The sequence below is a fragment of the Xenopus tropicalis genome, chromosome 8 (genome assembly GCF_000004195.4).
Source record: "Xenopus tropicalis strain Nigerian chromosome 8, UCB_Xtro_10.0, whole genome shotgun sequence".
Lineage (NCBI taxonomy): Eukaryota > Metazoa > Chordata > Amphibia > Anura > Pipidae > Xenopus > Xenopus tropicalis.
Genome location: NC_030684.2, coordinates 87,091,651 through 87,103,334, shown reverse-complemented (window position 1 = coordinate 87,103,334; position 11,684 = coordinate 87,091,651). Strand labels below are relative to the sequence as shown.

Sequence of the window (11,684 nt, the reverse complement as noted above, 5' to 3'; positions counted from 1 at the left end):
CTTGTGGCTACCTAGGCTTGCACATGAACAGTACAGTACAACTGGGAAACACTACTATTGTTCACATGCACACAAATCTGAAGAAGCTGGAAGGGATCCCTGGGAAGTATGTGGAAGATAGCATCTTGGTGCTTAGTTAGATCTTCAGACTGATGCAAAATTTTCCTAATAGGAGCCTGTCCTGGGGTAAAATGTTGGTGATTTACTTAGATTGTAAGCTCTATGGGGCAGGCACCTCCTTCCTTCTTTGTTTCCTACCACCTGGTAAAGAATCGTCGCTAAAGAATCATCCACACAGGGTAGTTGTCAATGGTACAATCTGACAAGGGTTTAATTTGTTTTGTAAAAATGCACGGACCCAGGGTTGTTTCTTAGGAAGTGCTGTCCTGCCATCTTACTTCTATTCCCAGGGGTCCCTTGCATAGCCTGGGCTTGCACATACACCTGTATGGTAACACAAAACATGCACCAGCCTGCAAATGTTTTAGGGAAAAAGGCGAGGTGCTTAACATTTTGGCACCTCCCAGTGAATTACCCTTTTCTTGTCCTTTAATGACTGGGAAAGGGACATTCAATATCATGTTTGTTGATGACATAAAACTATACAAATCAATTGAATTCATTCGAGATGTCATGCTTTACAGAGGGAACAAAGTGATCAGCTGTGCGGCAGATTGTGTTAATAAATGTATTCACTTGGGTCCATTATTTGACTTATTAGTATGCCCAATATTCCTATATCCATATCTGATGGGTCACTGACCCCAGCAATAAAACGGAAACTTAATTGCAAACTTAATTGAAACTTCATGAAAAGGGCAGGCATCTGTCAACAGTTTACCTGAAAAAAACATCTGATGGGGTGCAGATGAAATTGAATGAAGCTCTGGAAATTATTTATATAGCTTTAACATAGTATGTGATCCTTTACGCAGATTGTTCAGTCAGAATCTTGATAAGAAGAGGTGTTCAGTGCTTTGCCCTTTCAGACTATGGGCATCCACCCCTTTAGAGCCTCAGCAAACCTCATTTTGTATTCACAGATAAAAGATAGGTAGGGGAATAGGGGGACTACAAATTGAAATAAGCATGAACATTTAGTTACATAGGGTTGAAAAAAGACCAGTGTCCATCAAGTTCGACCCATCCAAGTAAACCCAGCACACCTAACCCACACCTACCAATCTATACACTCACATACATAAACTATAAATACAACCACTAGTACTAACTGTAGATATTAGTATCACAATAGCCTTGGATATTCTGATTGTTCAAAAACTCATCTAGGCCCCTCTTAAAGGCATTAACAGAATCTGCCATTACCACATCTCTAGGAAGGGCATTCCACAACCTCACTGCCCTCACCGTGAAAAACCACCTACGCTGCTTCAAATGGAAGCTCCGTTCCTCTAATCTAAAGGGGTGACCTCTGGTGCGTTGATGCGTTGTTTTTATGGGAAAAAAGAACATCCCCCATCTGCCTATAATCCCCTCTAATGTACTTGTACAGAGTAATCATGTCCCCTCGCAAGCGCCTCTTTTCCAGAGAAAACAACCTCAACCTCAACAGTCTAACCTCATAGTTTAAATCTTCCATCCCCTTTACCAGTTTACTTGCACGTCTCTGCACTCTCTCCAGCTCATTTAAAAGGGGAATTCACATTTCAACATATCAATTGGTCTTCATTATTTATTTTTTGTAGTATTTGAATTATTTGCTGTCTTCTTCCCAACTTTCAAATGGGGGTCACTGACCACAGCAGTCAGAAAACTATTGCTCTGTGAGGCTGTAGTTTTATTGTTACTTTTTATAATTTCTTTTTCTATTCAGGTCCTCTCCTATTCATATTTCTTTCTCTCATTCAAACTGCTCCCTGGTTGCTAAGATAATTTGGAACCTAGCAACAATATAGCTGCTGAACTCCAAACTGGAAAGCTGCTGAACAAACACTGTAATAATTAAAAAAACAAATAATAAAAAATGAAGACCCCTTTAATGGAAGTTCCAATAAACTGTCACTAGTTTGTAAGTACACTTATACGTGTGCTTATTAGCCTGTGCCTCAGTGAATGGTTACAATCTTATATCCCTCTTGCATGAACACACATAAAGCTGCATATTAGTTGCATAACATTTACCTGTATTTTTTTTATAATGCAGAACTTGTTGATTCTTCTTCAGTTTTATGAAATTCTGTTATTGTAAGGGTAAGCACGCATGGAGTAACTTACTCGCCTATGATAGATCTTTGCTATTGTGGGCAGGGCAGGATTAGAGAATAGGGTGCCCCAAGGCTGCCCCCTTTCGCCGCCCTCCCACCTCACCATGGCGCACCCCCCATGCATGCGCGCCGCTTCGGCTATATACAGAGCAGTGGAGAATAGGACGTGCTAAAGTTTCTGCGCGTCTGGTCCCCATTGCTTCGTATGAACAAAATTACAATGCGGCTGGGTGGCATGCTGGCCCTAAACTTCTGCCACCCTAGACCTGGGCCTTTGTGGCGTCGCCACAAATCCGGACCTGATCATGGGCGTGTACCCACTCAGAAAAGGGTTCCCACCGGCAACAATAGAAGTCGCTGGTGGAAAGCCCTTTGCATCGCTTTGGTTTCCTCCTGCAGGCAACTTGGTGCACCTTCGGAGGCCTAAGCAATGCGAAGGGCTTTCCACTGGTGAATTTTATTATTGGCGGTGGAAACCCTTTTTGAAGCGGGTACTCGCCCTCAATAGCAGCGATCTATTGCAGGCGAGAAAGTTGCTCCATGGGTGCTTGTCCTAAAGGTCTGAATAATTTACTGGTGCTATATAAATAAATGATAATGATGGCAATACCTTTTATCAGTAATTAGCTCAAACATTCAAATGAATATGTAAACTGAATTTGTAACACCGAGGGCCAGCCACTATTCTGTCATTTAGTTCCATCTGCCACTAGGTGGCAACACTAGATCTAAGCATGAGGAATTAAACTCCTAATTCTCATTTTTGCACTGGTCTAGATATCCACATGAATTGCATGTGGATATCTAGACCAGTAATCCCCAACCTGTGGCTTGCGAGCAGTGGCCTCAAAGCAGGTGCTTATTTTTAAATACCTAGTTTTGAGGAAAGTTTTGGCTTCAGAAAAATCAGGTGCACTGATAAACAGAACCTCCTGTATGCTGCCAGTCTACATGGGGGCTACCAAATAGGCAATCATTATTATTCGGCATGCCCTGGAACTTTTTTCATGCTGTGATGCAACACTTTTTCTATTTGAATGTTGCTTACAGGTATGAAAGTTTGGGGACCCATGATCTAGACAAAAGAAGATAAATACAAAGAATAATTCCAAATGGGGTAATTTGAGGAGCTGAAGCATGAATTACATACCTACTCAACATTAGGGTGTGCTGCCATGAGTACAGTGGTATATACAGGTATGCCCATCTAGCTGATGTCTCAGATCTCACATTCAGAACATTCTACATCTGCTTAGGAGCTGCCTTATTGCTTTAGGATGCCTTTATGATTAGCGCGTATTTTGTTATCAGTGTATCTGTGGTGATTTTTTAAGATAGCTGCACAATTTAGTTAAGTAGGGTTTCATCTAAAAAAATTACAATGTTGTTTATTAAACTGTATAAGACATATTAATGCAGAAGGATTTTTTGTAACAAAGTTATCAGAACTATGATAATACTTCCTAATATGTGTCACAGTCAGTAATATGACTAAATACTGTCTAGAGCAAAGTTTAAATGAAATTAATAATAATTGATCTTCATGGCTCCAGACTCCCAGTGTGCTCAAGGGGAAATTGAGGGCTGGGTGAACTAACCAGGTTTCAGATACCAGGCGCAAAATCTCAAAGAGAGGTCCTAGAGGTCTGCTCTTTCCATTCTCTAATCAGTGTATGGGGCAGAAGTTCCTAAAGCAAACTATACAAACATCCCTGTGCACATAATAATGAGGAAAATGTCAGTGACAGGAGGCAATTCCTGTTATGGCTAGTGTAATATTATTGTTTTTGGCCACTTGATGATTTTACATTTTTAATCTAAAATGCTCAGGGCTGGTGTAGTGCATCCTGCCAACAGACGTAATGTTGTGATTTGTCAAAGTCGCCGAAGTTGCATTGAGAGGAAACTTCGGGGGACTTTGACAAATCACGGCCCTGCGTATGCCATCCCACCAGCGATTTACATTCTAGCCGGTGGTATGGCATTGCAGGGAGATTAGTCGCCAGCGACAACGAAAATTTGTCGTGCGGCGACTAATCTCCCCGTGTGTCACTGCCCTTATAATGTATAAATGAATAGTGACTAAAACAGAAGGGGAAAATTAGCGGTATCCATTTAAAGGAGAAAGAAAGAGGAAAGAGGAACTGCAGCAATGTGCAGTAGTCTGAAAAGCCAACGTTTTGCTCAAAGTTCAGCCATGCGCTCCCCAGAGAAGAAGGAAAAAACATGACCGCACCAGGGTATCAGGTAAGTGATTATAATCACTGGGGGGGGTGCCTAACATTTGGTACCCCCCACTGATTTTACCTTTCCTTCTCCTTTAAGTAAAATAAACTAAATACTGCTGTTAGCTTGCATTAAACAGCTATAATTTAAAGAAGTAATTCAAACCCCAGAAGAGAGTCTTATGAATTCTGTGGCTCAAGCCACTGCAGATTATAAATAAGGACTGTGTTATTCTGTGGTTTTCCTATAATCTTTATAAACTGCAGACATTACTGTGGCTTTTCCTATAAGTAGCGGAGAAACATTTAAGATTTGTTTCCTCAACTTTGATATTCTATAAAGCACATTGCTAAGAAAAAATAATTTTACGTTCTAATTGATGACTGTTTCATAAGAAAAACCCTTAAAGTCAGCTTTTTGTGATTTACATTGGCCTTTAATTACTTTAATCTAAACCCCCTCCTGCGGTCATATATTCACAGCATATTGTAAACATGTTCTTTGATACACCCAGGGGTGATTCTCACCCTGGCGCTGCCCTGAGGGCGGCGGTTCCTGCAATGCCATGCCCCCCTTTTTGCCACTCCTGGTAACCTTGGGGGCGCTGCTGCTTTAGGCTGGGAGTTTTTTCAGCTTGCCTCATGGTAGCAGTGCCCCTGGAATTTTCACAAGGAGATAAAATAAAATGTGAGGAATTCAGGTTTATTTAGTCCAGCGTTTTCTGAGTATAGAACTGAAGTGGCTACCCTGCCACCCTTCCAGGTATGTTCTAGCTATCTATCTGTGCACAGTGTTAAATTCAAAATTAGGTATTCTGGGGGGGATTAACAAAAGTACAGCTATAGAGGTTAGCAACAAAGACTGATCATTCTGTAGCATAATGCAATAATCTAATTTAATATTATACAGTGGAATTCTGCCCAAACAGTGCCCACATGCTGTCTGGTGATAAATGTATGCGACTGCAGGTATTGTTGTTTGTGAATAGGGAAAGGATGACAGATGGAAGGACTCCAGCTCTGGACATAAGAACATGATTGACCATGGCCACCCTTAACATTCTTTCAAAATAGAATTTCCTTGATCAATACCATGTCAAAGCCTCTGTCTTCTCACCTCTGTGTGGCATTGTTGCAAACTGAAAAGAATTGATAACCTATAGTACCCTCAACGATGGGGAGTCTTTAGACTCAGCTGCCAATCAATCAGTTGACCAGTTTTTGCATTCCACTTTAATTACAAAAATAATTTCAAGGTAAAGTGGACAAAGAACCCTCATCCATGTTTACAGTTGATGAGTATATCTGGGGTTCTCCAAAATGAGCTATTAATAATAGCCTGGCACAAAAGTAAGCACTAAAGACTGAAATGAGCATTCAAACACAGGGCTCACTCTGTCATCTGTATTTGTACCTCACTGCCTTCCTGTTATCATAGAAAGTTGTTGGTTATACTTATTGTTTTCTAAATAAACCATAATAATAATTAAGAATGATATGATGGTTTGTGTCCCAAAGCCGTTGCTGGTTGCAGAAGTATCTGTGTATCTTCCTTCCTGTCTATACAAAGCCGCCACACTTGGCTGCTGTCTCAGCTCTTCCGTTCTGCATGCTCTGCCTGGCTGCCTTCTAACCCACCTGCTTACAAACTTCTGTCTCCTTTTCCTCTAATTACCAGTCCATTAAGAGAGATTATAACCAAATATCTATATACCTACAATCAAGCATGTCTGTATTCGTGCCTCATTTTCCTACTCCTTTATAATATTTTGTTATTTGTCATTTAGGAGGGGGTGTCAATACCTAGGTTTATGAGTTTCCTGGATCAGTGTGCCATTTAAACAGTCAGCAGAGGTCGATCATACAAAGAAATTGTGTTGGGAAACACTGACATGTGAGAAAATATGTGCTGTAAAGTAAACTAACTCCCAGCTTCATTCCAGCAGGTTATAGCTATTGTCAGATTCCAGGAATGCATTTCACAAATGTTGGAAATTAAAGGTGACCATACACAGACAGCTTTCAGCTGCTGATTCAGGTCCTTCAGACTGATTCGGCAGCTTATCAGCCCTTGTAGGGGCACTTCCAAAAGGCCGACATTAAGGGCCCATTTTCTAACCTTTTTTGAGAATTTTTTTTTTTATGTTTCTTTGTTTTGAGATTTAGATTTGTGTTGTTAGGCAATATACGATTGTTTAGTTTTTTCTCCAAAAATGTTAGATAATTCTGAGTATTTTTGAGAAACAAACAAACATTCAAGGTTTAGAAAACCTGATGTGACTTTTTTAGACTGACAAAAAGTATGCCAGGTTTAAGCTGCCCATGGAGGCTTAGAATAGTAGAGGAATAGAATAGTCCTTGATACATTTTTAAGAGGAAGTTAATCTCATCATTGTTTTCTATTTCACACAATTTCAAGGTGAAATCCACCCCATTATTGTCTTCTTTTTCAGACATTTTCAAGGGGAAGTTAATCACATCATTGTTTTCTATTTCACCCAGTTTCACGTGAAACGTAAACACATTATTGTTTTTCCATTGCTCCTAATATGGCCGCTTGAGCACTTCCTGTTTGGGAAAAATAAAGAGGATTCATGGAAATGAATGGGCATTTAAATTTCACTAAGTTTTAAAAATTTTCAGCTCAAAACAATTAGGATTTTCAAACAATAAACTCAATATTTGCATTCGACCCTGCCAACATTATAGTATATTTATTAAATGCAAGAATGTATAGTATATTTAATAAATTCAAGAATAAATGTCCAGTTTATGTGAGTTCCTAGGCCAGAAAAAAATTATTTTTGGGGGAAAAGATTAATGCTTAGGCATCCTTAGGCTATAGCCTAGGGGCCCAGTGTGATCCCTCTTCGAATTTTAATGTACACTCATTAATGCACCTGCATGGGAGAAGGGAAGGCGGTAGGCAGGCAACTTACTTAAGCAAGGAAGGAGTACAGACCATCCAAGCATGCAACGCATGTGTACCCAAGCTCTCGGCATGCGCTAGTGACACCTGGGGGGCTCAGGGGGCACGCGCATAACATTTTGAAAGTTAATTGTTGTATATTTTTATAATTGTTGGCAGTGGTAGTAGGCTAGAAGGGAGGCCTGTGGAAAGTGTAGCCTAGGGGCCTCACATGTCATTAATCTGACACTGAATCTGCCCCCTAATTGTGAATGAGAACTGCCTCTTTAACTTTCACCTCTTGCCTTGTTTGCTAACAACTCAATGTGCAACTCAACAGATTTTGAAATACCATATTATTATACAAATATGCACTTGCCTTACCACATCTAAATAAGCACAATGGTGCCTCTATTTTGCCTGAGGTGAACAGGAAAAGAGTGTGTTTGCTGAGCAAGGGGATAAAATAATGGGTCATTTACAATAGACAGGAGAAGAGGTGCAGAGTAACTAAGGCTGGTGCCACACAAGGCTCACGAGTCTCTGCCTGTAGAAAAACAGAGCTTGAGAATCAGCCCCTACCCTGGCATTAGCCTTCTTACTTGCCTGCAACCGGAAGCATTGTGTTTACCAGGTGCAGGCAAATCTAGCATGTATCTGCTCCGAAATGCTAAGGTTTCAGCGCTGATATCCACTGTGTCTGCCTACACTTAAATTGATGCCAAAGGTTCCGGGTGCAGGCAAGGAAGAAGGCTGATGCCAGCATAAAGGCTGATTCTTGGCCTGACTATTTTCACAGTCTGAGAATTAGCCCTGTGTGGCATTAACCTAAAGGAGCACAAGAGTGCACTCCAAACATGCTAAACAATTGTGCCTGGGTTGTTTTGGTGATGGTGTGCATCATTATGTATACATAATGACGACACATGCAATGACACAACCACAGAGACTCGTGAGACTTGCCAGTGTGTGGTAGTTTTTTTTTTGTAGACATTGTAATGAATGGTCATAGAAAGTAAAGCATTTTAACATAAATGAGTGTGGTTGACATCAGGCAGTTACAGTTCTTTTCTATGGTAGTGTAGTTTTAGTGTAATAACACCACGGCAGTTTTTTAAAAAGCCACGTGTGGCATTAGACATAGTTCGTATTCAGAAACCACTTTATCTCCCACTTGCTGTGATCTATAGCTATCTGTGGCAAATAACAAAAGGGAGAAGACCTCAGCATCAGCGGATGCAGGCCAGCCCTGTCCATACCAACTACCTAGCATCCAGAGTCCTTTGCACACAAGGTAAAAGATGAGTAGGGGGTGCACACTGCCTTTGATTAAGTAAATGAAGTAAACACAGGTTTCTTTTTCTTCTATTAATTTAGCTTTATGTATTTATAATAGGATACAACTAATATACGTAGCAAGGTAGAATTGAATGTGTTTCTGTTAAAGGCTACTGCCTTTGTTTATATATAAATAGCAAACGCTCACACATGCAGAGTATGAGGCTCTGCTGCAAATAAGTATTCTTTAGGTCACTATTCTGGACATATTAAATTAATGAAACAACCAGAGCAATCACTGCCAGTCACAATGTGTTTCCTTTTTCTTTATGTTTAAATAATACAACCCCAAACACACATGGCTAGAAATTTTCTATCTATATTTTTTGCTAGTAGTGTCCATTTGATTGAGAGCACACTTATAAAGATATGAATAATAATGTGTATACGAAGGGAAAGAGAAATATTGTTCTCAAATGTAGTTTTTGGGCTACCATGACAATGACAGGCTGAACAGATTGGTGCTGAGCATTTCCCACTAAATTAAATATGCTTACAAAAAGACATTTCATGTGTTAAATGTTGGAGTCAAAAGACACAAGTGCCACTACTGATCCAAGCGCTTACATGCTCTTTACACTGTATACAATTGCTGTTGTGTGTGCCAATGTTTTTGGGGTGCAGACTCCACTTCAGCAGGCATTCACTTTGCTAAATATGTCCCTAAAAGCCTATTGAAAAGAGGAAGCAGTATTTTCTTCCAAATTGTGATGAACTGTACTTCCACACTTTAATAAATATGCCCCTCGTTGTCAGACTCTAAACAAACCTCCAGAAACATTGGAAAAGCTTGCGCAGTAAGGTTAGAGTGACTAGGGAGGAGACAGGTGCACCATTCCCTAAAGGCGTCTAGTGGCCTCTGCCTTCCCCCCTCTATTATCTCTGCTTGACTGAGCTTTGCTCAGACCGCTCAACTAGAAGCTCCGCTGTGATTGGTGAATTTAACGCAACGCCCTGTCTCCTGCCTGATTCTATTGGTTGTCTATTGTGCCTGTCCCGTCCCTGAGCTTGGATACTACCTGTGGTGCGTTAGTTCATACACATGCAGCGCTGAGGCGTAGTATTCTGTGTGGGTGTTCTCATTCCTTGGAGTTTACTGAAGATTCTAAACTGCTAAGAAGCGGTTTTAGAATTGTGGGCAAAGCGATTCTTTCTGCGCGTAGAAGTTTATCTGTTCTCCAGTACAAATTTGGCGCCGGAGCGCACGGGATCTTTAGGGATCAGTTGGCTTCTACAGGATTTTATCTGCTCCCACTTATCTGGGAATTTAGCAAGTTGCGGCTGAGAGGGAGCGCACAGCGGGACGTTAGTATGCACAGCCAGGCTGGGCTCTGATGTGGGAAGTGTTTGCAGAGTGAGTGGAGGAGGCTGAGCCTGGGACTCTCCCCCCCGCGGAGATGAGCTTCTCATTGTTCGGCTTCTAAAGCCCATTCAGGGGCACTCACTCACTCACGCACTCACTCACACGGCATGGGCCCCTTGCTATTGTATGCCCACTGAGCACGGCACAACATGGATATTACAATTTCTCAACTGATGGACCAGTTTCTGGATAGTCCGCTGGTGACCTGGGTGAGTGCGCCCTGCGTGCCAGGGAAGGGCCGGTGCATTGCGCTGGGTGGGTGCCAGAGGCTGTTATACACAGCATTACTGTTGCCTGGCAGCATGGGGGGTTCGCTACTTTTTTGTTTGGTTTCTTGTACGAAGGGGCTCGGTACAGCAGAACTATCCAGCCCTTGGCCCCAAACTATTGTACAACTGCATCTCTCAAATAAACCCTTACAGCAAACTACTTGGAGTTGTAGTTCCAAAAAAAGCTGGAGGGCCACAGGTTTCAGCCAGTCTATCTATACGGGCTCAGAAATTCCACTCAAGAAATACATTTGTATTTTGTCCTAGTATTACTGTGTGAAACGTTTTATGATGTATAAAAGTGGAAGGAGCTAATCCTCAGAAGACTGTTCTGAGCCCACATAAACCCAATCCTCCCACACAGTATGTTTATAACTGCATATTCCTAAACTTAATTGAGTCCTAACCAACCAGCTTTGCTCCCTTAGCTAGTATGTTATTTTTATACATCACTGTACTATTATGCCTGACCTGCTCCACAGTACTTAACCACTGGTTTATGGATGTTTTGATTGGGGGAAATATTTCAGAGATCATCCCTCAGCAAAGATCCATTAGCTTCTTGGATTTCATTGGTTTGTGTGCACTGAGCAATAAACCATAGGTAAAAATTAGGCCACTAAGTCCACCAGTTTATTTGATGTTTATTTAACCCCAGAGCCTTTCTGTCTCCCTTCAGTCATACTCCCACTTAGCTGTGTGTGGTGATAGCACTGCATACCAACAGGATCACATATCTCTTTCTCAAATTTAAGCAGTTTTCCCTCAGCATCCTTACATAGCAGTTCCATGATGTTGTGTAAGTCACACTGGAGTTAGGTAGCTGTTGCAGGGTTTAAACCCAGACCATGTGGGCTGTGAAAGAGCAGGTCTCATAAATTGCCCTGTCCAAAAAATTAAAAGAAAAAAACGCAAACTTGTTATTATGGTTAAACAAAAATAGTTAATATTTTTCTAACTGGTTGTCGGTAATGTTTGATTCATTACACTACACCAATGAAATCGGTTGTTTTGAGGAACACAGTGTATGCTGGTACACAAGCAGATTAAGTGACTTGTCAAGGGTTACAGGGAGTTGACAGGGGTAATGGAAACAGTCTCTGGTGTAAGATCCAGTGTCAGAAGTAGATCACATTTCCTCTAGGCCTAAAGTTCTGCATACACTATTGTTCTTTAACAAAGTATATAGAAATGCAGGCATTACGGCAAAACAGTAAAGTTATAGGATGTTCATTTTCAGATACCAACACTCTGCAACTAGAACTGGACATATATTCCTTTTCAAAACAATGGTAATAGAAAGTGGAATAATGTCATTGTATTTGAAGTAATATGATGTAACATTTTCACAAAGCA

General features: G+C 41.0%; 1 protein-coding gene across 4 annotated transcripts in view; it reads left to right on the top strand.

Annotated features, from left to right (window-relative positions):
- The first annotated feature begins 9,701 nt into the window (after window positions 1–9,701).
- The window catches only part of ccdc88c (coiled-coil domain containing 88C), a 68,414-nt gene continuing 66,431 nt past the window's right edge, over window positions 9,702–11,684 (top strand). For 3 of the 4 annotated variants that reach the window (XM_004917067.3, XM_002933201.4, XM_012969045.3), the window contains exon 1: window positions 9,727–10,268. In XM_004917067.3, the coding sequence (XP_004917124.2) occupies window positions 10,209–10,268 (60 nt within the window). In that variant the 5' untranslated portion in view covers window positions 9,727–10,208. The other variant, XM_004917066.4, reaches the window with a different exon arrangement.